The sequence below is a fragment of the Boleophthalmus pectinirostris genome, unplaced genomic scaffold (assembly GCF_026225935.1).
Source record: "Boleophthalmus pectinirostris isolate CB_2022bp ecotype Guang Dong unplaced genomic scaffold, ASM2622593v1 HiC_scaffold_14, whole genome shotgun sequence".
NCBI classification, from domain to species: domain Eukaryota; kingdom Metazoa; phylum Chordata; class Actinopteri; order Gobiiformes; family Gobiidae; genus Boleophthalmus; species Boleophthalmus pectinirostris.
This window is the reverse complement of record NW_026571047.1, coordinates 4,082,591-4,108,689: the sequence shown is the minus strand read 5'-3', so window position 1 is coordinate 4,108,689 and position 26,099 is coordinate 4,082,591. Positions and strand designations below refer to the sequence as shown.

The 26,099-nt window shown below is 39.4% G+C and overlaps 1 protein-coding gene across 1 annotated transcript in view; it reads left to right on the top strand.

Annotated features, from left to right (window-relative positions):
- Positions 1 to 15,439, top strand: part of hs3st3l (heparan sulfate (glucosamine) 3-O-sulfotransferase 3-like) — a 59,535-nt gene extending 44,096 nt beyond the window's left edge. Inside the window, exons 2-3 of the mRNA XM_020928926.2 lie at positions 11,544 to 11,773; positions 15,051 to 15,439. Of these exons, the coding sequence (XP_020784585.2) occupies positions 11,544 to 11,773; positions 15,051 to 15,439 (619 nt within the window). The remainder of the gene's footprint in view (positions 1 to 11,543; positions 11,774 to 15,050) is intronic.
- Positions 15,440 to 26,099: the final 10,660 nt, after the last annotated feature.

Below are 26,099 nucleotides of genomic sequence, written 5' to 3'. Positions count from 1 at the left end.
AATCATGACAAAGACAAAATACACAAATACAGAGTGTCCCAAAAATTTTACATCATTTCACAGGACAATAACTTTGGCAATTCTTGTTGAAATAACCTCAAATGTTCACAGAATGTAAAGAAACAGATCAAGATTTTATTTTTAATGTTTTATTTTTTGTTCACTCCCAAAGAGAAGTCACTTTGTGTCTTGGAATCTGCTGCACACACTCACCCAAGACTGTGCAGCTTCAAAAATTAGCAAAATTTGGAAAAAACTAAACAAAACATCACCAACTGGTAAACAAATTTGGACTTGGTACCAAAAATTTAAAGAGGAAGATCCTTTGACCCTGTTTTTAGTACCAAGTCCAAATTTGTTTACCAGCTGATGACGTTTTTCCAAATTTTGCATTGAATAATAAACAACAAAAAGCTGAAATGAGGAGCTCAAAAAGTGCATTTGCGTATCTTTTGTTTTTGTTTTTATGTCATTATAAAACAGTCCGCCGTCGCTCCTCCTCCTCTTCATCCTCGTCCTCCTCCCTGTCGTAGATCAGCCCCTCTGGATCAATAGCCCGTGGCCTTGTACCTCCTGCCCCCCCACCCCAGGGACAGGGCCGGGGTGTGGGCGAGCGGTGACAAAATGAGTCTGCGGGAGAGAGAACAGAGGTTTACTAGAGTCTGTATTATAATCCAGTCTGTGTCATGAAGTATTTTAGATCTGCATATATAAGACCATTTGTTCCATTAGTCTTTTGAATGAAAATTTTAATTATACTTTTTCAGTATGTTTCAAGTTCAAGATTAAAAATAAATAAATAAATAAAAATATAAATAATAATAAAAATAATAATAATAAAAATAATAAATAATAATAAATAATAATAATAATAATAATAATAATATATATAATAATAAAATATATATTATATTATTATTATTATTATTATTATTATTATTAAACAAGAGTTAGAGTGTAAAATTTCACTGCAAAGATCCAAGATGCCAAGGCAGAAGCAATCGATCCTGTGTGAGTGAGGGAGACAGAGGCTGTTTCCCATTGGCTGTTCTCATCTGTGGGAGGAGCTTACACTTAACAAATCAAAGATATGAGATTTGGATGAGACGAAATCTGACCAATCAGATCGCTTCACTGCACCATTTCCTGTTTGTTACTAAATTAGATCGGATCACTCTGGTTCGATGGCTTCTGCCTTGATATCTTAGATCTTTGCTGAGAATTTTTTTCACTGCGAATTTTACACTCTGAATTTTGACTGTTGAATCTGAGGGCTTGAAAATATGTGTGCTGCATATTTAAAAGGTGATTGTTCCACCTTGTGATGTCATGAAGTGGTAGTTTTCAAGTCAGCACCTTTTATCTTTATAGCTTTAGTTGTGTAGAGATTGGCAATTCCAGGACTGAAATGATTCTAGTTAAGCTGCATGGAGTTTTTGATGAAGACCAACATTATAAAAAATAATAAAATAGTCCAGTGTTATATGTTTCCTTTAGATAAATGGTCAAAACATGAATTCTGGCTTTTTAAACTGTTCATATCACATTATTTTCTGATCTATGTTCTGTTTCCTCATCACAAACAGACTGGAGTTGTGTTTTTTTTCATTCACATGTTTAACACACAAACCCTGCACATTTAGGGTGACTTCTTCTCAAACTGAAAACACTCTGTTCCACCTTGTGATGTCATGTGGTAATACAGAAAGTGCTCCACTGTGTTTTTAAACTCCATACAGCATCTTCACTAAAATCATTTGAATGATTTCAGTCCTGGAATTACCAATCTCCACTGACCTAAAGATAAAATGTACAGTGCAAAAACTGGAGAGTTTAAATATCTGGTGTTATTTTAACTATTTGAAAGTTAATTAGGGGTTGGAGTTGAGGTTATTTCCCAGAGTTGATATAGTTGAAGTTAATTCAGCTTCCTCTAGTGTTAATTCAATTTCCTCTAATGTGAATTCAATTTTCTCTAGTGTTAATTCAACTTCCCTTAGTGTTAATCCAGCTTCCCTCAGTGTTAATTCAACTCCCCTAAGTGTTAATTCAACTTCCACTAGTGTTAAATCAACTTCCTTTAGTGTTAATTCAACTTCCTCTAGTGTTAATTCAACTTCCTCTAGTGTTAATTCAACTTCCTTTAGTGTTAATTCAACTTCCCTTCAAACTCCCGTGAGAGAAGACCAGTTTGAACCAGTTTTGTTCATAATTTCATCTTAAATTCACTAAAATAAAGTGTCAAAATAAAACACCTCTGTGTGTTGTTTAGCTAAATCAGAATAACTCTACAAAGTGTTATCTGTTCTCAAAACATTCATATAACTCTTGATTTTGGGGTTAAACAGGAACTTTGGTCCAGTGTTACTTAAATTAACATTTCCAAAAGTGTTAAATTAACTCTAGAACAGATTGGATTCATATAAACCCTGAGAAAATGTTCAAATTGATTCTGTGAGAGTCAATTTTCAGGATGCAGACAAACTAATAATAAAGAGTAACGTGTGAAGGAACAAAACTCAACTCCAGGTCTTTTTTTTTTTTTTTTTAAAGAGATAACAATATTCTAAACATGACTTGATGCTCATAAGAACCAATGTTGTGTAATAGGACTTTAAATCGGCCTCCTGACATGTTTTGTATTGGATGAGAGCCTCCTTTCCTTTCCACTCTGTTACCATGGAGACGAGCAGATAAACAGATGGGAGGTCATATACGATGGACTAAATATTGGCCCATATTATTTCCCACAGGACAAATTAGTGTGAGGCAATAAGGGCCCAAGCTGCAGAGGGCGCCCTACTGAACAAACACACGCCCCATTAGAAGTCTTTTAAATATCACGCGTCCTCTGTGTGATGTCACGAGGTGGTGATCAAGTGTGTATTTGAAAGTCCATATTCTTAAAGTGGTATTTCAAAGGTTCAGAGTGAAGTACCTTTTAGGTCTGAGAGAAAATGTTTTGATTTGTAATACGCTCAGGGAAAGCAAATATCAAATTTTATACAGCTTCATTGTGTACCATTCATTCTTTTGAATTTAAATCAAGAATGAAAAACAATAAAATGGGATGTTGTAATGTTTGTTATTTCATTATTCCATTTTAGTGTCAAACAAAACAACAGATTTCGATCTCTATTTCCAATATTTAATTTAAAGTTTATTTCAAATAATCCCAATTAAAAAACTTGGTGTCTTGGTGTCCATTTTAATTTGGATATTTTATTCTCTTTGGTTTATTTGCACCAGAAGTTTTGCTGCTCAGCGCTGGGTGTGAATTTAATGTCAAATGAACAAAGGAGAGTTTATCGCTGCTTCCTGTTTCTCATCATGGAGTTCAAGTACAGACGCAGAAGTAAAGTGAAAGTCGCTTTTTTTTTTTTTTTTTTTTTTTTTTTTTGACATTTAAACTTGCAAATTCCGTTTTAATCTTAATGTAGGGTGACCAGATTTTCCAAATTCTAAATTGGGACACCCAGTTTGGGATGGTTGGTATTAATAAAAACTTGTAAATACAGTGTGTGTATGTGTAACATTGTGCATTCTCGTGTCAGTCCTAATTTGAGGGACTTCTGTTTTTGCACTTTTTTGCTTTATGGTCATTTGCAAACACGGTTTTCTGTCTTTTTGGCTGAATAAATGACAATTTATGCTCTTCTTTACTGTTGGCAGGGATCTGATGAGTCAAAAAATTGTGATAGGCCTGTTTTAGTCCTGGTTTAGTCTTAGTTTAGTCCTGGTTTAGTTTTAGTTTAGTCCTGGTTTAGTCTTAGTTTAATCCTGGTTTTAGTTTTAGTTTAGTCCTGGTTTAGTCTTAGTTTAATCCTGGTGTAGTCCTGATGTAGTCCTGGTTTAGTTTTAGTTTAGTCCTGATTTAGTCTTAGTTTTAGTTTTGGTTTAGACCTGATGTAGTCCTGGTTTAGTCTTAGCTTAGTCCTGGTTTAGTCCAAGTTTAGTCTTAGTTTAGTCCTCGTTTAGTCCTGGTTTAGTCTTAGTTTAGTCCTGGTTTAGTCTTAGTTCCTGAGTCCTGATGTAGTCCTGGTTTAGTTTAGTCTTTAGTTTAGTCTTAGTTTCCTGATGTAGTCCAAGTTTAGTCTTAGTTTAGTCTTCGTTTAGTCCTGGTTTAGTCTTCGTTTAGTCCTGGTTTAGTCTTAGTTTAGTCCTGGTTTAGTCTTAGTTTAGTCCTGATGTAGTCCTGGTTTAGTCTTAGTTTAGTCCTGATGTAGTCCTGGTTTAGTCTTAGTTTAGTCCTAGTTTAGTCTTAGTTTAGTTTAGACCTGGTTTAGATCAAACAGGTCCAAAATAGGGACACCTGTGACATTTCTTGTATAAAACTGGGACAAATCAGTAGTTCTGGATAAATCTGCTGGGACAGGGGACACAGGGCTCAAAACTGGGACTGTCCTGGCGAAATAGGGACATCTAGTCACCGTATTTTAACACCCTGCATGTTTCCATATGTTACAGCTTTACCTTGAATATAATATATCCATAAATATCCTCAGTATCGCTCAGTAATACCTTAAGATAAGTTCAATGTCATACTGTGGAACAAAAAGTCGTTCTAAAAAGTCTGAAGAGTGCATAAAACAGGACCTTAAAGGAACTTGCTTGCAGAGTGGCTAATCCGATTTGTTGCATGATTTCTGTATAATTCAATAATGTCCAATCAAACGTACGAGGTTTTATTGTAAAGTGCCATCAAATCTCTATTGATTGAATCTCGTATGCAGATTTGAGTGCTCCAAATGAGAAAATGTGTTTAGTAGTCTCTCTGCTTGAAAACCTGGTCTTTAAAAGCTCATTCTGCAGATAAAAGCACGTTCATGTGGAGTTTAATGTGAGCGAGTCTTTAATCTACGCGCTAAACACTTTTAATAGAGTTTGAGAACGAGTGTTTAACACCACGATAAACACGAGAAGGGCAAGTGTTTCTCATTCTCAGTGCATGGATCATAGACGGTATGATAGTGTGGTCCATCAAAGCATGGTAAAAAATAAAAAGGTTTCAGATAACGTCGATTAGAACCCTGCATTAGGTTTTAGGGTCCAAAAGATGATTTAGGAAGAGCTTTGGATGAAGTTTCTGCAAGAAGCTGTCACAGTCTGAAAATTCTGTTGTGAAGAAAGCCCCTTAACAGCTTTTGGCCACATCTTTAGTACTTGAGTGAAGAAATGTTTGGCTTGAAGTTCTTCGACTCCGGTGTGACAGAAGAACAGAAGAAGCTGATGGTTCACAATATGATGGAAAAGGAAGGTTCAGAGGTTCCACCAAAGCGACGTGATGCTCTTAATCAAGCAGATTATAAAGAGAAGCAGATCAGGGATTTTGTCTCCACCAGCATGAATGTTTCTTCGAAGCTCTTGATCTGCCAAAAATCATTTTGAACAATCCCCTCAGCAGACTGGACTGATGGTGAGACTTTCAGAAGGTTATAAAAATGTGCAGTCTAGAAAACTGTCCATGATGTTGCTTGTGCATGAGGTGAATCTTATTCAATATTTGAACTGTAGCCGAACAAAGAATGAAGATCAGAAACAGGATCTACTGCAGGTGTCAAAGAGCACAGGCACATCTTTAGTGACGCCAACAAAGACACAGTGAAGTGAAATAACTTTTTATGGACTTTATGGATGTTCTAAGCAACTTTAATGCAAGTTTCAGTTTGTGTTTGCAGAAGAAACTAATCAGTTATTGGAAAAGGCTTTATTTATTTGGTTCTGTGTTATAGTTTAGGCCAGGGGTGGGCAAACTACGGCCCGGGGGCCATATGAAGCCCTTTAATCTTTTTAATCCAGGCCACCGAACTTGAAGAACAATGATAATAATAATTTTCAGTGTTTTTCAAAGTCATTTCAATAAATAGTAAATGCTGTGGGACTTGAAAAACAGATATTTTGTTGTAATGATTTTCAATTATGGGATATTTCAGTAACATGGGATATGTTTTCTACATATCCCATGTTATTATTTTTTATTTTTTTATTTTATGGAGGTGGATTACCAAAAAACTCCATCCTGCTCCTGGTCCGGCGCTTCCATCAAATGTTAGAACCCTTTGTGGCCCATGAGTCTTTAAAGGTTCTTATTAACCTGCTTTACATTTCACTATATTTGTGAGTTAATAAATTCCTATTCCTAATATGGAACTTGGTAGTAGATTGGCCCCTGTAACCTCCAGGAACATGTCAAAGCTTCTATTTTGTGATAATAACTTATATATTTTCTGGAGAATTTTCAGACAACATGAGATCCCGGTCTATTTCAAACCTACGAACACTTTAAGACAGAAACTGGTTCAACCCAAAGACAAAACACCGAGCCACAAACAAAGCAATGTGGTCTACTCCATTCAGTGCAGTGAAGACTGCAGTGAACGCTACATTGGAGAAACTAAACAACTACTTCACAAGAGGATGTACCAACACAGACGAGAGAGCAACAGTGGACCTCAGTACATCTCCACTTAAAAGCCACAGGCCGCTCATTTGAGGACAACGAGATACAGATTTTTGCCAGAGAAAAGAACTGGTTTGAGAGGGGAGTGAAAGAAACCATTTTTGTTAAGAAAGAGAATCCTTCTCTAAACAGAAATGGACTCAGACACCATCTGTCTCCTATTTACAACTCTATCCTCAAACCTAAATCAAAACAAACAAGAGAACAACAGGTGTAGTCAGGTCAGGTCCAGAGGTGTGGAAGCTCCATTTTGGCCATGAATTGTTCTGCTAATTAGACCCCACACCCTGTACAGGTCAATAGGCCGAACTAAAAAACAGAAACTGTAAACAAGTGTGTGTGTTAGTTTCAGTGCAGTTCGCTCCTCCCTGCAGATATAAGGAAGTGTCCACCAGCGTCTGACCAGAACTGAAGAAGCAGCTTGGATGAGCTGCGAAACGTCTTCAACCAAACTAACTTTTGTCCAGTCGACAAACAGGATTTTCTCCTCGCCATATTTTCTGGATCATACAGTGACGTACATATGCGCTCCTCCTCTTCCTCACAGTTACATTTACAGCAGGATAAGTGCTGGTAAACCCCGCGCTCTCTGCAGATCAGATGTGAGGGCAGGTCTGGGTGCGTTTGTGGGTGCGGTGGGGTGGGGGGGGCAGCAGGGCCGGGTGGAGATATATCGACAGGGGCTCGGGTTGCAGGTGCAGGCCGAAACATGAGCTCACGGAGGGGCAGAGAGAGAGAGGCCTGTCCCCTCTGACTGTCCCCAGTGTGGAGGGGTTAAGAGGGCCACACACTCACTTCACTGTTTGACCTCATCACATTAAACGCTCTGAATTAAGATGAAATGAGTCGTATTTTTACTCCTACTTCAGTCATATTCTGTACAGTGTAACAGTACTCAGAGCTTTCTACCTTCTAAGAGTGATGTGTGGGCCTTGTATTTGTTGCTGAAGTGTTTTTTAGATTGATTCAGCGTTTTTTTTTTTTAAACAAATTGCAGCGTATTTGTGCCACCCTCCCATGTGACAACGAACTAAAGCTGCTACAACGATGACGCGGCAGCTACACCTATGACGCGTTTGACGTAGCAGAAAGCGCTTCACACCCGCCCCCCTCCCCCGCTCCACCAACTTCTGCCCCTCATTGTCTGACAATTCCCACATGAACACCTAAACAAAAGCGACAGCAGAAGCTCCTTGTTCTACATTAATACTTTACCATAGGGGTGTAAGAAAAAAATCGATTCAGTGATATATCGTGATACTTCATTGCACAATTCTCGAATCGATTCAAAATGGATCTGAATGGATTTTTAAAATAATATTTTTCACCAAAATTCATTAGTTACATTCACAGTTCTCAGTTTATGAATTATATTTCATACAATTGTGTTCTCTTGAAGGTGTAGTTGACCGTATTATTAGAAGTAATTATTGAAAAATCGCAATATATCATCCATTGTTTTAGTATCGGGATATATCTTGATATATTGAATCGTGACATTTGACTCATGATATGTATCGTATCGTCAGACTCAAGGCAATGCACACCCCTACTTTACCAATCAGCAGTGTTGGGAAGACTACTTTTAAAATGTATTCCCCTACAGATTACAGATTACAGATTACATACCCCAAAATGTAGTTTGTAAAGTAATCCATTAAATTACTTAAAATAAGTAACGTAATCTGAATACTTTCGATTACTTGATTTGCTGCTGAGAAGCAAATACGAGGAAATCTTCACATAAAATGTTTTATCTGATAAAAGAAAATAAAAAGCCCAGACTTTACTCAACCAAATAATAAATATTATTTATAGAAGAGGAGGAGATACAGTCCGCACAACATGGTTTAGACCTGGTTTAGACCTGGTTTAGACCTGGTTTAGACCTGGTTTAGTCCTGGTTTAGACCTGGTTTACCAAAATGTGAAAACAGGAAAATACCACCATGTAATCCATTTATTTTAACAAAGTAACTGTAATCCAATTACCACTCATGGAAACAGTAACTGTAACTAAATACAGTTACTCATAATTTGTACTCTGATTACGTAACGCCGGTACATGTAATCTGTTACTCCCCAACACTGCCAATCAGTAATGTCCAACTGATGCGGTGCTTGAGCTTCGTGCTCCTCAAAGTCCTCGTCCGATTCCGGGTCCAACACATGCGGAAAACGTAAGTGGCAAAAAACTCGGAATTGAGGAGCCAAGAGGTTCACCCTGTGTTGGTTGAAAACAATCTGGCACAGTGTCGCAGGTGAGCAGGTCTCAAGTAGTCAGCTCTTGATTGCTCGCAGGTGAGACGAATTAGAGGTGCAGGAGACTCCGCCCACACACACATGCACAGGGAAAAGAGGGAGGGAGCACCAGCCATGACATCCTGGTCTGTGACTGTCTCCAAGAAATCAGGAAGATTTCAGAACTATTGTGTAATGGATGTTCCAAAACCCAAATTGTGCTTGTTTATGTGCAGAAGATACAATGTGAAAAGAGTTATTTTGCATGAGATGGGCCCTTTAATTTAAAGTTTATTTCAAATAACATCAATCAAAAAACAGTCTTGGTGTCTGTTTCAATTTGGATATTTTGATATACAGTGGAACAGTAGTGTTGTTACTTGAGTAAAAGTTGTGCTTCCTCTTCCCACTGTGAGTGAGTCTAAAGTGACAAAAGCTTCATGTCCAATGAGGTTCATTTGGTCTTCTGATATTTTATGTTATTAGGTTCTTTTTTCAGACCTAGAGTTTTGTTTCAGACCTGACAGTTTCGACTGCTCACTCGCGCTCTTCCTCAGAGTGGTCATGTGATGTTGCTGTGCCGTGTCCGGTCAGCTGTTTTAAACAGGTTTTGGCGCTGTCTTCCTACCGGTGGAGGCAGGACGACAGCGCCATCTGCAGTCCCACTTCCTCAAAACCTGTTTAAATCAGCTGAGCGACACGTCACAGCAACATCACATGACCACTCTGAGGAAGAGCGCGAGTGAGGAGTCGAAACTGTCAGGTCTGAAACAAAACTCTAGGTCTGAAAAAAGAACCTAATAACATAAAAGCTTCATGTGACAAGATGAAATGATGTGAACATTTGTGTTTCTTGCAGCTCCTTCACATCTGATTTAGTTTGTCTCAGTTTTGTTTTTTAAAATGCTACATTTGGGGGATTATCTCATGTTGTGTCCTTTAAAACAGACCTGGAGTTTTGTTTGAATGACTCTTTATTATTAGTCTGTCAGCATCTCCAAAGCTCTGAATGCTGAGTTCCACCTTGTGATGTCATGAGGTGGTAGTTTTCAGGTGAACAGCTCTGTTTACTTTTTGTGTAGTAGAGAGTCTGTGCTCTGGTATCACTCAGGAGCAGAGCAGCGAGCGACGTCCCACCGTGAGCTCAGGCTGGGGTCAGGTGTACAGCAGGTGTGCGGCAGATGTGCCCGGTCTCCAGGCACTCCTCGGGGGCCTCCTCACTCATTTATCTGCAAACGAGTCCCATCTGCCCCACGCCCTATGGGAGAGACCAGGAGAGAGAGAGAGAGAGAGAGACAGAAAGAGAGAGAGAAGAAGGATGAGAGGAACAGAGAGGGAGAGAGAGAGAAAGGGGATGAGAGGAAGATAAAGAGAGAGAGAGGACAAACATGAGGTGATGAAGAGAGAGAAAAGACAGATGAGAGGGATGTGAGGAACAGAGAGGGAAAGAGAGAGAGAAGCGGGATGAGAGGAAGAGAGAGAAATTTATTTTTACTTTATTTTAGTCAATTTGAGATGAAATAATGAACAAAACTGGTTCAAACTGGTTTTCTCTCAGGGGAGTTTGAAGTGGTGGGTGGGAGGAGCCAAATTAACACTAAGAGAAGGTGAATGAACACTAGGGGAAGTTAATTTAACTTAAACCATATCAACTCTGACAAATAACCCCAACTCCAATCCCCATTTAACTTTCAAATAGTTAAAATAACACTTTTTGTGTTAAAAACACAACTGCAGTTTTTGCTGTGTCAGTAGAGTTGGGCCTGGTTACTATTCAGATGGACTTGACTGTGAATATACAGTAGCTCTATTCACATTTACCAGAAGACTTTTGGAAACGTGGATGACGACTTCCGGTGTATTTCCCGACACTGATTCAGCAGCAGTGTCTTCACAACCTGCTGAAGCTTTCCATGAGGGACGGGGCTTTAACAGGAAGTGTCGATCTACCGAACATAACGGAACACTACAATCACATCTCTCTTTCTCTCTCTTTTTTTATTAGACAAATTATAAAACACAAATAAAGAGGCAATTTATAAAAGTAAAAAAGAAATAATGCAAAGATGAAGATCTAGATGAAGAAAATCAGGCCATTTTCTCAGATTTTCCCAGATTTTGTCAGAGTTCCTATCGCCAACAGAGCCAAAGGAAGTCGTCATCCGCATGTTTTCAAACGTCTGGCGGTTTTGTGACGTAAGCGTGAATAGAGCCTACTATTTGGGCGACAGTAGCTCAGTAGGTTCTACTCAGTAACTAAAGCCTGTGAAGTGATGACGTTTTTTTTTTTTTTTTTTTACAGTAAAGTCGTGTCTGTGTTTTCATTTTCGTACTGAAAAAAGCATAATTGTACATTTTAATGTATTGTTGATTATAATTCTTGTGGTAGCTTTTCACCACACAACACATTTTATGTATGACTGGACTCATTCAAGAGTTTACAAATATTTATTTCATGCTCAACTACAGACAAATATGCACGGATTTCTATCCTATACACACAGATATTTCTGAAAGTTTTCTTACTCCATGGCCTTGAAGGTGCAAAAGTGCTCATTTACCATTTATTAGGTGTCACAGTGAGATAGCTGTGACTTTAGTGCAAACTGTTGTGTCCTAAGGCAAGACACTTCACCCATGAATGTGTATGAATGTGGTGTGTTTGTGAGTGTTGGTGGTTGTAAGGGCCGACAGTGCAGATTCATTCAGTCTGTCCCAGGGCAGGTGTGGTTTCAGTAGTAACTTACCACCACTGAATGTTTGAATAACACAGTGTTCACCGTATTATAAAGTGTCTACAAATATATCGCTCCAAGTAAAAGTTTCTCTTGTGTATTTTGTAGGAGCATGATGCCCAAAGCGCTGGAGGGGCAGGTCGTCATGGAGAAGACGCCTCGGTACTTCGTCACCACGGAGACGCCGGCCCGGGTGCACGCCATGTCCCGGCAGGTGAAGCTGATCGTGGTGGTGAGGGACCCGGTGACCAGAGCCATCTCGGACTACACCCAGATCATCTCCAAGACTCCAGACATCCCCACGTTCGAGAGCCTGGCCTTCAAGAACCACTCCACAGGTGAAGCGAGAAACTGCTCTGGAATATTTAGTGTAGAGCTCTTTAGGATCAAAAGAAAATCTGAGGCACTGCATTCAAAGTCTTTATTATACTCTTCAACTCAACGGCGAGAATGACAACTGTGGAAATAATAATAATAACACGATGACGTCACACACAGCGAGCGTGTTCAGTGTTTACGGAAGTCGCCGAAACGCTGAGCTTGTCTCTTAAAATCCGGTCCAGTTGTTGGTAAAATGTTCAGGTTACACGTCCACAGCCGCTTCATTTGTTTGAGTCTTTAGTCTCCTTGTATTTTCTTGCAGGCTCTTTATTTTTCGTCGACGTTGGAGCCAGGAACGTTTGTAGCCGCACTCGGACATTTCTTTGGCTTTCATTTCAAAAACTGCCCAGTTACGATAAGACCCCTCTAACTTGTCCTGAATACAGCGATCCCCCCAAATATTAATAAACTCGTTAACCTCACTTTCCCTCCATTGGCGAGACTCCGAGCCTGATGTGTAGGTGGATGAATGTGACCTGACCCTTCAGACTGAAGTCGCATGTCAAAAGATCAGATATGTATCAGTTTTGAGAGCACATATCCAAGTGGCCTGGGTCATATTTGAAAAAAAAAAAAGATCTGTGTTGTTCAAATTGTCATTAACAGATCAGATACAGGAGCATAGGGGCCAAAAAATTGGATTTGGGTCACTTCAGGCTGCAGTCTGAATGTAGTCTTGGATATGTGCTCCTAAAACCGATACACATCCGATCTTTTGACATGTGACTTCAGTCTGAATGGTCAGGTCACATTCATCCCACCCACGGGTTCCTTTCTACGGACGTCGCTGCCACTGCCCCACAAAACGCCATGGCCCAAAATTTTGTCCTTCTTCTCAATCTCCTTCTTAAAACAAATAAGCTGCACATGTTCTGGCTCCGGTTCCATGTGGGACACTTTTGGGGTGTTTAAAGTTCACACTGGAGATCACATACAAGTCAAATTTAATTGGAAATGTGAATCACCTCACAAAAAAAAAATAAAAACAAAAAACATAGCCCCAGTTATGTTTGTTAATGAGTTGTTGGGATTGATGTTTAAGCCTTTGTTATGACCCAGTTCTGCTAGGGACAGGGGGAAGTAACAAAATAACCAAGATGTAGAAATGGCAAAACTAAAGTTGTGATTTATTTAAAAGAATTGTAAGGTAAAAATACTTACAAGAATCAACAAAAAGAGGCTCTAAACAGAGTGGCTAAATGTATAACTAAAACTAGGCCAATAAAAACAGTATTCAAAACGACAATTAACAGAAACACAAAACCAACTCTAACTAAGTCACAAGGACTAAAAGTGTCTCAAACAAGTTAAACAACACAAGACACAAACTAAAGTGGCAGACAGTGTACAGTCAGAACAGCTGCCCTGAGTGGCAGGGGGCGTGTCCTTTTATAGGGCTGGGGCTCCAGGTGAGGGCCCAGGATTGACCAGGTGTTACCACCACCAGGTGTTGGTGGAAACCAATCAGCTCCTGAAGAACCTGGTGCCATCTGATCTGAACCCTCCAATCACAGCAGGGGTCTGGAGATGGAGGCTTGCACACTCACAGATCAAAACATATGTCTGTAGGAGGAGCTGGAGGCTGGAGGAGCTTTGTGAGATGTATTCAAATCAGTGTGGTGCGTTAAAAAAAAAAAGGAGAGATTTGGGCGCATGAGAAGTGGGATAGGTCCTTGTTTGGCCAAATTTGATTTTAATAAATTTTTTAAAATGATTATTTATTATTGTTTTTTTATTTGTTGATTGAGGGGATTATATGTTATATGCATGTGAGTTAATGCCATTTCTAGGGAGAAGGGGGGAAAAGGCAAGTTTATGTTTGGGTAGTTTGTAGAAACAACATGAGTGGAGTCCAGACAGAGAGGGGTTCCATCAATGATCTATTATTGGTATTTTGGAGAGATTCTGTTGAGGTATGATCCATGAGTAGGTTTTTCCAGTGTGCAATGTTTATGTGTTTCCTGGATTTCTATTTCATGACAATAAACATACAAGAAGTATTTTGTCGTTGGGAGCGGGTATGTTGAGTTGAGAAATGTCGCCGAGTAAGCAGAGGGAAGGGCACTGTGACACAGTTCACAGACTAAATGAGTTGTCAGACTGTGTTAAATCAAAGCCTGAAAAACGAGAAAAACAGAACAGAGCAACAATTTTAAATAAACAGAAGTATTATTTGAAATGGTGGTCCAAAGTTATGTCTCATCATTACTTAATTACATAAATAATGAGGTAGAGGCTCTTTAAATTGGCACAATTTAAAGGGCCTTATTCTTATAAAATCTTAAAGTATTATTATGTATTATATGTATTTATTTTTATGTATTATTATATAAGCTACGTTCAGACTGCAGCCTGATTGATTCAATTTTTTTCGCCCCTATGCTCCTGTATCTGATCTTTTAATGACAGTCTGAACCACACAGATCTGATTTTTTCAAATGTGACCCAGGACACTTGGATATGTGCTCCTAAAACTGATACATATCTGATCTTTTGACATGTGACTTCAGTCTGAACGGTCAGGTCACATTCATCCCACCTACACCTCAGGCTTGGAGTCTTGTTAATGGGAAAGCAAGATTAGCGAGTTTATTAATATTTGGAGGGATCACTGGGTGGTTTTTGAAATGATTGCCAAAAAAAATGTCCGAGTGCAGCTACAGACGGTCCTGGCTTCAATGTCAACGAAAAATAAAGAGCCTGCGAGAAAATACAAGGAGGCTAAAGACTCAAACAAACGAAGCAGCCGTGGACGTGTAACCTGAACATTTTATCAAGAACTGGACTGTATTTTGGGAGACAAGTTTAGGTGACGTCTGTAAACACTGAGCACACTCGCTTTTCGTGTCCTCCAGTGCTCATGCGGGACACTTTTGGGGCGTTTAAAGTTCACACTGGAGATCATATACAAGTCGTATTTAACTGGAAATGTGAATGACCTTGCAAAAAAAGTCCAAACTGAGCATTAAACCCTGCAGTCAGAATGTAGCCTTAGTAGCTCTTGAGGTCAGAGTAAGTCCTCAATGTTCTGTCTTCATCTAATTATAAAGCTTTTTAGTGTGTGATCATCCAGAAGTGCACGCTAGAGAATTGAGAAAAGTGCTTATAAACTCATTATGGTGAATAATTAAGATGCTCTGAATGCATAAAGCAAGTGAGGATGAACTTTGAACCACTGCAGACGGTTTCAGAAGTTCAGTAAACTTACAAACCTCTGTTCTTTTGTCCGTCCAGGTGAGATGGACTCTCAGTGGAGCCCCCTGTGGATCGGCCTGTACGCCCTGCACCTTCAGCGCTGGTTGGACTGGTTTCCTCTGGAGCAGATCCACCTGGTGAGCGGGGAGCGGCTCATCAGCGACCCCGCCGGCGAGATGGCCAAAGTGCAGGACTTCTTGGGTCTTCAGCGCATCATCACGGACAAGCACTTTTACTTCAACAAGACCAAAGGCTTCCCCTGCCTGAAGAAACCCGAGGGCAGCAGCAAACCCCACTGCCTGGGCAAGACCAAGGGACGCACCCACGCCCCCATAGACCCCAGGGTGCTCCTCAAGCTCAGAGACTTCTACAGACCACATAACAGGAGGTTCTACCAGCTCACCGGGCAGGACTTTGGCTGGCAGTGACCCGAGGACATCAGGTTTATCTGGACGAGGGGAGAGTGAAGAGACTTTTGGGTCAGTCCTGGGGCTTTCAAACTATAATGTGAACTGATAAAAATACAAACACTACTGGAACATCAGAAGTAGCAGTGACACAAAATGGCTGCTGGCAGATAGAGACATGCACATTCAACAAATATTGGGACTGTGTGCTGGGTCCAAACACAAAAATCATGCAAAAGAAGAAAGAGATCCGCACTGCAGTTCTTTGAAGCGCCCAGTTATGGAAGATAATTCTGGTCCATCAGATTTTGAATTTTAAATGCTGTTGAATTTCTCACTTTGAATTTTTTAGCTCTGAAAAAACATGTTTGAATTATTTTTATTCAGAATTTTAGTTGCTGAGATTTTGTGTATATTTTCAAAGTGTTTAAAATTCAAAATAAAGCACATTCAGCACAAATATTTTCAAGCAGTCAAATTCAACAGTCAAAATTCAGTGTAACCCTGCGTTTGATTATCTTCCGACTCCCACTTGGACCTCGGATTTGACGTCAAGTCCGAGCTTGAAGTGTATTATTATGTTTCGTGTGTCAGACGCCCGTTAAATCAAGTATTTGTTCAATATTGGCCTCACCACAACACCGACTAACTGAAACTGAAACTGTCATTTAAACCACCAAAGTGTCCAAACACACTGAAAACACTTCATATTTACTCATCACAGTGGGGATAGCCTTGCTCGGTCGACTTTTCCGCTGCTGAGATCTGAGTCACACCGTCCCAGCAAAAGGGGCGTGTCATGCGTGTCGCTAGGCAAGCTCTTTGGAAAACCGTTTTGGAAGGATCATCGAACGGAGGGTAAAATTCTCAGTGAAAAAAATTCACAGAAACAATCCAAGATGCCAAGGCCGAAGCAATCGATCCAAAGTGATCCAATCTAACTTAGTAATCAAGCAGGAAATGGTGCAGTGAAGCGATCTGATTGGTCAGACTTAGCGTCAATAAACCTAAACCTAAATAAACTGGGGTGGGTTAATAATTTTTTCTTATATTGTTTACAATGTATATGTAGTATAAGTGATTATTGTTTCTCTCTTGGCACAAACTCGGAATAAAAACGAATCAATCAATCAATCAAACTTCATCTCTTTAATTTGTTAAGTGTAAGCCCCGCCCACACATCAGAACGGCCAATAGGAAACAGCCTCTGTCCTCCTCTCACGTGATCGATTGCTTCTGCCTTGGTTTTGAAATTTTTCACAGCAAATTTTACACTCTGAATTTCAACTGTTTGAGAGCTTGAAAATATATGTTGTGGAATTTTTATTTAGAATTTGAAACATATTGAAAAAGTAAACAAAAATTCTGATTAAAAATAATTCAAACATCTTTATACAGAGTAAAAGAAAAAAATCAAAGTGAGAAATTCAACCGCATTTAAAATTCAAAATCTGATGGAACAAATTATCTTCCATACCCAATTTTTTATTTCAGTGACACCATAATTTGACATTTCAGGTCACGTTTTACTTTTTTCAGACATGTCCAAAGAAAACCAGAAACATCACACTGTGGTGCCACTGAAAAAAAAAAATAAAAAAAAATTGGGCACTTCAAAGAACTGCAGTGTGGATTTCTTTCTTCTTTCACACAAAGTGGTTACTGTTCAATTCTCAAATCATTCCATCAATAAAAATGTGATATTTTATTCATGTGCTTTGACCAACGGGTACTTTTACTTCAAAATATGAGACAGTAATACAATTGTAATCTCTAACTGTAATCTGAAGGTGCACGGATGAAATGAAAGTCAAAGTCAAATCCAATGTCAGGAATTCAGAATAGTATTTTTTTGTTGTTGTTGTTTTAAATCTGGACTAAATGAGGAGTTAATTCTGGACGACTAGGACTAGAAATTGTTTAACAGAGATGAAAATGAACAAAAAACAAACAAACAAAAAAACACTGGTATATTAGTTCATGTGCACAGATAGAGCTGGGTACCTCACTTATGTCCAGGTCCAGATATTGTACAAGAAATGTACTTTAATATTCGCTTGTTTTCAGTACTTGAAAGTGCAGTGTGTAACTTTTCTGGTGCTGGGTCCGTCAAACACTTTTCCTCATTACTTTGTCTGGAATGTTTCACAGTATGGCATTAAATCTTTCTATCTTCATGGAGGCCAAACCAGACCAAGTGACAGGTCAGATCTGTGGAGAAGCGACCCCGCTCACAGTCAGAGGTTTTTGTTTTTTGAGTTAGTTTTGAGTTATGAAACCACTTGTAATCGAATAAATGTAAAGTAGATCGGTTTAATGTCATACTGTGGAACATTTCAGGCAGAGCAATGATGTATCCATGGAAACAAGCAGGTGATGGACTCCCAGTCATATTACTGCACTAATCATTATCTAGAACAGGAGTGTCAAACTCATTTATCCCAAAGGGGCCGGATCAGAAAATTCATGTCATATAAACCCCAAAAATAACAATAAGTTCAAATATTTGTGCAGAGAAACACAAATCTATTACAGAAATCTTTTTTAAATGATGAACTCTTTCTTTTACAAAATATTATGAAAAAAAAATGCAATTTCAACACAATATTTTAACATTAACTTGTATGTAAATAGGAATAAGTAAATTTTTCTTGGAAAATCCTGCACTCGGCTCCACTTTTCTCATGTTGGACATTTTTCTGATGAGGGTGTCACGGTCAACAGTCAAAACGATCGTCCTTTAAGAGCGTTTGGAAAGAGACAAGTCTTCATTTGTGCTGCTCTGGTGGGAGGGGCCACGTACAGAGACGCTGGAGATGCTGCTATGCTAAGCACCGCAGAAAATTACCAATATTTTAATCGAAAATATGATTAAAATATTTTAGTAGAAAATCAGCCGAGGGCCAGATTAAAGGTCTTGGAGGGCCGGATCCGGCCCCTGGGCCTTATGTTTGACACCTGTGATCTAGAATAATGACAAAAAGTACAATGTGTGTTATGCCAGTTTAACAGTATTTATTTGAAGAAACCTTTTTTTTTTTCATTTGGTTTATTTTATTTATTTATTTATGTATGTATTTATTTATTTTGGTACGGTACTGGTAACTTTTAAAGGTCCTATATTATGTAAAATGTGCTATTGAGAGTTTTAAATCATGTTATAATGTTACTTTGTCAACAACACACCTGGAGTTGTGTTTTGTTTCATTCTCACCCTTTATCATAAAGTCCAGTTTACACGTGCACAGGACATTTCCCTTCGTTTGTTCCCACCTTTTACACTCAAATGAAAAATTCACCTCTGAAAACAAATATTTCTAAAAACTCTGGCTAAAATGGAGATTCTGGAAAACTACGTTCTTATGTCGCATTTCTTCTGGTGCAAACATTTTTCATGTGTTTACATTTGCACACAGCTGACGTTTCATATCCATGACCAGAGACCAATGAGGCTCGGAGGTCTGCAATTTTGCCAATTCTTTAACAGATCTGTGGAGAGGCGAGCCCGCTCACTAATGCATGTTTTTCAAGGTATTTGTGAGTAAAATTTACAACTGTAATGGAATAAATGCTTCGGGTTTGAATCTAAGCAGCTGCACCCAGACGTTTGGTGTAGTTATGACGGCGCCCGATGGAGTATTTATGCAGGTTTATGTGAACGAAAACTTTTTTTAATTTATTATTTTATTAGTTTATTTATTTCATTCATAAAATATAAAAAGACATCGAGAGTGTCACAACATCAAACATACAAGAAATGAATGAAAAGAAGCAGAAAGAAGAATCATCTTATATTCTCTGCCCCCTTTTCCCTTTTCCAGACAAAACATCAACACTGATAGTTACTTTAAAACATTTCAAATCAGTGCATTTCAGTTCAGGCACAATTATTAATAAATTGCAAACAAAAATCTTCACTATTATGGACAACAACTTAGTTTTCTTTTTCATACATACACTTTTTTGAAAACGATGCTGTGTGCATGATGAATATCCGTTTCTCAACACACCCGGGTATGTGTAAACGTAGTCTTAGTCTGTCTATGTCTACAAACCTCCAAATGCTCTGCTCCACCTTGTGATGTCATGAAGTGGTAGTTTTCATGTTAGTATCTACCTTTTATGTCTGGTTCAGTAGAGACTGGCAATTCAAGAGCTGAAATAATCCAAATGATTCTAGTCAAAGTGTGTGGAGTTTAAAAGCACAATGAGGCACTTTCTTCCCACATTACCACGTGACATCACAAGGTGGAACAGAGCATTTTGAGGTTAAATGTGCAGGGTTTGTGTGTTTAACATGTGAATGAAACAAAACACAACTCCATGTCTGTTCGTGAAACAACATTAGAACAGAAAGCAGCATATATACGGGCCCTTTAACAGTACTCAGCCCTACCTGCAGTACTAGTATATACACTACTTTGTTCTCAAGGGCTTCAAACTATAATGTGAACTGATGTTATGCAAATACGACTGTAGTATCAGAACTGAACTAGCAGTGAAGGAAAACGGCTCCTGTTTCTCAAATCATTCCAACAATAAAAATGTGAACTACGAAATGTGTTTTCATTGATTTAAGCAGAATGTGTGCAGATGTAGATGTCTTGAGGTCAAAATAAGTCCACTGTGCTCTGTCTGTGTCTAATCATTAAGTGCTTTACTGTCTGGGAATCAGGAATTGTGCAGTTAGTATGCTAGTTGTTGTTGACTTTACTGCAATTACTCCACTCTGGCCTCGGAAACTTGTGAAAAGGGTTTATAAACTTATCGTGGTGAATAATTAGGATGCTCAGAATTCATAAGGTAAGTAAAAGTACTGAACTTAAACATGCATTGTGTAACTTTTCTGGTGGAGGGTCTGTCTAATGCTGGACATACACTGTGTGATATTTTTGGTCGTGTCACTCAGCCCCAGCTTAAACTGTACGACCAAATCGCAGGGTTTAAAAGTTCACAGCTCATGAATCATGTTCTCACACTGAATGAACCGATGCTCGGATGGGACCTGCCTGTGCACACTGTACGTTCACATAACACCTGGAGCTGTTGTTCCGGAAGTAGAAAACCATGAAGAAGAAAACCATGGAATTAGAAAACCACAGACGTGCGGAGACAAAGCTGATCCAGGCAAAAAACAGACGCTCTGCCTTGGCAATTTGTGCCATTCTCTGCACAGACAAGCCCAAAAAGAAGAGACGACAAATCTGGTCTAAGAAATGCCTGGGCAGACGTGGGCACATGTGGGCAGACGTGGGCACATGTGGGCAGACGTGGGCAACACAGGTTGTCAGTTCTTCAGAGGGAACTGGAGGTAAGTAGCATCAAGTTTTCACCAAACTTCTGTTCTGTGTTGCTCGAGTAACTGCGCCTCCATGTCCTGTGTCCAAAACACTCACCGGTGCCACCGTCCTCCACAACCTCATATCCTGCTTCCACTTCTGTGTCCGTGCATGTGCACTCTGGCAGATTCTGACAAATTGGCTTGAGGAACTACTTCAACAGAGCCAAACCCTCTGGACTGGATTTCAAACAAGTTTGATTTTCTTGCGACCTACGAATGCTGATCAGGAGCTGGTCGTGAGGTATAAATCGATTTTCTTTACCCCATGTTTACTACACGAAGCACGACACACGATGACGCCAAAACTCGTCCCGATCCCCAAAACAGTCGCACGAGTGAAAAATCGGCTCAAAAAGGGTCAAAAGTCGCACAGTGTACGCCCGGCTTAAGGAAGTTCCAAGTGATTGCTTTGTCTGGAATGTTTCACAGTATGGCATTAAATCTTTCTATCTTCTTGGAGGCCAAACCAGATCAAGTTACAGGTCAGATCTGTGGAGAGGTGATCCCGCTCACAGTCAGAATGTCTGTTTTTCTAGGTATTTTTGAGCTATAAAACCATCTGTAAATAAATAAATGTAAAGTGGAGCTGTTTAATGTCACACTGTGGAACATTCCAGGCAGAGCAATTGTCAGGTAGTGCGAAGATTGGCTCCAAAACGACCCAGAGTCACGAAGAAGTTTTTAACTGGTTTTAATGATTCCAAAAAGACTTGAGAAACACAGTAACATTCACAAAAACAGAAAGACAATCTGATAAATGGGGAAGACAAGACACAGACTGAAAAGGGGAGCTAACGGGACACAGGTGCAGCACATAAGGGCGGGGCAGTAATCAAAGGTGGAACACAAGATGGAGGAAGTAAATCTGCAACAGAAAACAGGGTAAGTAATTTCAAAATAAAAGGGAACAAACAGGACATGACAGCAATAACATCTCCATAGAAACAAGAAGGTGACGGACCCCAACCAAAAAGTTACACAGTGCATCTTCAAGTATACATTTTAAGTACATTTTAAAGTGGATATAGTTAGTTTCAGATCATGTGGCGGGAGAATTGGTTTCAGTTCTTTTTGTTTTATGGGTTTTGTATATTTCATTTAGTGTTTAGAGTTTATGTTAAGCACTTTAATGTAAAGGGGACTTAGATTGTTGTAGGAAATCTAATGGTTAACTTTAGATAAAAGTGAAGTTAACTTTAATATCTGAACTGTAGATTTTGTACTTACCTGGAGGGAGGTCCTTCCTGCAGAAGGAAACTATAGGCGAGTTTCATTGTTGACAAAAGCGCGCGTTGCATGCTGGGAATTATTTTGGTCGGCGGCAAGAAACACTAATTCAACATGACGGACGGAGCGAGAAAGCACGTAAAGGGTATTGATCCCGGTTATTTATCCACTCTAACAGCAGAGGACCCAAGACCATTTGACCAGAAATTGGTCATAAGCATCGACGGACGACAAATCACCCTTTTCAACCCCGACAAAAGGTGGACCAAACCAAATTTCTGGTCAGAATCACCAACTACCTGGACAAATATTCACTTGGGCGATATCCACAATGACTTGGTGGAAACTCCTGGGCCATTCACAGCAGAAAAGATGAAAACCTCCAAGAGTCTCGATGTGTTGTTGAACTTGTTGGAGTCCACGGTTTGTTAGGATCTTCTACGTTTGCTCTGTGAATGTTTGAAAGCCGTTTAATTCACCGTTAGCGGTTCTTTTCACTCAGAATACGAAAAAGACATTTTCCTTCTTCCGTGCTTCTATTTGTGCATCCGATAATGCAGCAGGAATTTACCATTATCAGGGATAAATACGTGAGGTTACGCACTGTGTTTGACCGCTGTCGTGTTTCTTGCCTCCGACCAAAATATTTCCCAGCATGCAACACGGGCTTTTAATAACAATGACGTCAGCTGAAACTCGCCTATAAAAGCAGTTCAGCTCTGCTTCTCGAGAAGGTCACATGAGTGCAGCTGGATACAAGTGGGTTTTTAATCCGTGTATCATTTGTTCATTTGTTTTTTCAAAATAAAACCATTTTTTTCAGTTTTCGATTTTGTGTTTAAATGAAAATGGAAAAAAAAAAAAAAAAAACTGATAATGGCCGTTTCCGTGACTTAAACTGCAATGCTGGACTTTTGTGCCACATACAGACTGACCAAGGACTGAACCAGGACAAAACCAGGACTAAACCAGGACTAAACCAGGACTAAACCAGGACTAAACCCAGGACTGATCCCAGGGCTGAACCAGGACTAAACCAGGACTTAATCAGGACTTAACCAGGACTAATCTTGGACTAAACTTGGACTTGAGAGAGAGAGAAACATTAGGTCTAAACCAGGACTAAACCAGGACTGATCCCAAGACTGAACCAGGAGGACTAAACCAGGAGGACTAAACCAGGACTAATCTTGGACTAACATTGGACTTGAGAGAGAGAAACGTTAGGTTTAAACCAGGTCTAAACCAGGTCTAAACTGGGACTAAACCAGGACTAAACCAGGACTGATCCCAGGACTAAACACCAGAACTAAACCAGGTCTAATCTTGGACTTGAGAGAGAGAGAGAGAGAGACGTTATCAATTTTTTCCAACACAAAATTGAAAACTTCTTTTTTTTTTTTTTTTGGTTTTGGAGACAAATAATGATGAAAATAATTGATTTTTTGTTTTCTTATCTTTGGTTTTATTTTGAAAAACAAATGAGCGAATGACACACGGATTATTGTCTTGTAGTTTCATTCATTTCTGTCCCTGAGCACAGTTCTTTTTTTTTTTTTTTTTTTTTGTAAATATGTATTATTTCTTTTTGCCCAACACCACAGTGAACTTGAATAAATATTTTTTGTTGTTGAAATCGAATCTATATCCTGACTTAAATCTCACAGGAGTCAATTTTGTGTAGTCTAGGACCTTTAATGAGCAGAGGAGAGTCAATGCATTTACACACAAAACTCTTCGGTATCGATATTGGTTCGATATTTCAATACTTGCCGTAGCATTATCTGGTATTGTCCAGTCTAATGCAGCCTGAGTATGTGGCGGTCTCCTCACAGGTCTGCACACAGAGTGGTTTGTACGGCAGAGGAAAGTGCCCCTGTCCTGAATAATGAATGCACTCAAATGGATGGAGGAGCGAGGAGGCTATGATCTGCTGTCTGTCTGTAAACCTGATGCCCTGGACTCACCCGGACGCTGTGGGAGCTGACGGGAACCTGGAATAAACAAGACGCACGATGCAAAACGCGCTGGTTCTTTGTCCTGAATCTACCAGAGCTGTGTGGGACTTTTCTGGTGGAGCGTCCGTCAAATGCTTTCCTCCTCGGTGATGTTGTTGCTTCGTCTGGAATTTTTCAGTTTTTATCTTCACGGAGACCGAACCAGACCAAGTTACAGGTCAGATCTGTGGAGAGGCGACCCCGTTCACAGTCAGAATGTTGTTTTTCGAGGTATTTTTGAGCTGTAAAACCACCTGTAATTGAATAAATGTAAAGTAGAGCTGTTTAATGTCACACTGTGGAACATTCAAGACATATAAACACATTCTATACTGGAATGTCCCATGGATCAAATTAAAATGATGAATAGAGGCTTTGCACCGTCACGTGTCCCCCATGACAACGGTACATACGCCGCCATGACACCGGTCACACTATGTCATTGACTTGAGCAGCATCGGAGAAACATGGGCAGGTTTTGTTGTGTATTTGGTTGTTCTAGACGCTCTGAAAGGGATAAAATTATTTGTTTCTTCACTGTTCCTCTGGAAATGACTCATCAGGATCAAACAAGGGAATTATCAAAAAAAAAGACGGGAATTATGTCTAGAGAACATAAACCGCAAAGAGATTTCCTATGGTACCATCAAGACACACTCACATCACTTTCATCAAGGTATTTGCTATTTAAATTGTTTCATAGTTTATTTAATGAGAGAAGCACATTTACTGAACTCAAATGTAAAAAGAAAACATTTGCAGTGTGAGTGGCAGTAGAAACTGGATCTTCCAGCGCACATATAAACATGTCACTCGTCGTAGGACCCATGTTTTCTTTATTGTCTTGCTTTATCCACAACTATGTCTTCTAGAATGAATCACTTTTTGTGAGTGGATCTTTCTAACGTTTGTGAGGATCTTTTCATGGCCGATTCTTTCCAGGTTCGGCTCACAGACTCTTCCACTCGTGCGTCATGTTGATCATAGGAGCCCAGTGTGGGTTTGTTGAATCGTAAACTAGTGCGGGTTTTCCTGGATAAATTAATGACATTTTTGTTCAGTAAATGTGCTTCTTTCATTAAATAAACTATGAAACAATTTAAATAGCAAATACCTTGATGAAACTTCAGGTGTCTTGATGGTAACATTGGAAATCTCTTTGTGGTTTATTTTTGCTGCTATAATCCATGTCTTTTTTTCGATAATTCCCTTGTTTGATCCTGATGAGTCATTTTCAGAGGAACAGTGAAGAAACGAATCATTTTATCCATTTCAGAGCGTCTAGAACAACCAAATACACAACAAAACCTGCCCATGTTTCTCCGATGCTGCTCAAGTCAATGACATAGTGTGCCCGCTGTCATGGCGGCGTAGGTACCGTTGCCATGGGGGACACGTGACGGTGCAAAGCCTCTATTGTGGTCAAATCTAGGGCCTTTTAATCAGAGTTCATTAATACTTAGTTTTTTGACTAAAGCAATGTCGCCCTCTAGTGGTGATAAAGGGTAAGTACAGCCCCCAGTATCAACAAAAGTGAAAAACTGCTCTAACCTGGGTTAAAATATGGTGTCATAAAGAGGCAGCCACATCTATTCAGTTTTGTTTGTTGACCTGATACAGTATTTGAATGTTCAGACTCTGATGTGGTGTAAATAAAGCTGGAGCATAGGAACACTCAGTTTCAGCAGCCATATTCTGACTGCACTCGAGAACTCATGCAATACATATAAGTACATACATTTTCTTTGGATTGACTTTGTTGGTTTGACCTTTTTTCTGTTTCTTTTTGTTTTTTTAATAACATCATATCATGGGATTTTAAAGGTTGTATGGAGGATTTATTTATTTTTTTTGTTTCAAATTGTCATTGAAAGTTTAAAATACCATTACAGAGACACAGCAGCCTTGTAATTATGATGATGAAAAAAAAAAAAAATCTATCAACTGTGGACGTAGTGAGGCCAGATAAACATTGGCCAATAGAAAACAAGGCTCCCTCTTTATCTATTGGCTGTTAGGTTGTCAATCAAACTCCCTGTGTTTCTAGTGTAACTGACTCACCGGCGCGCGGGGATTATGTGGTTTATGCGCCGGGTCTTAGAGGCTTTTTCAAACT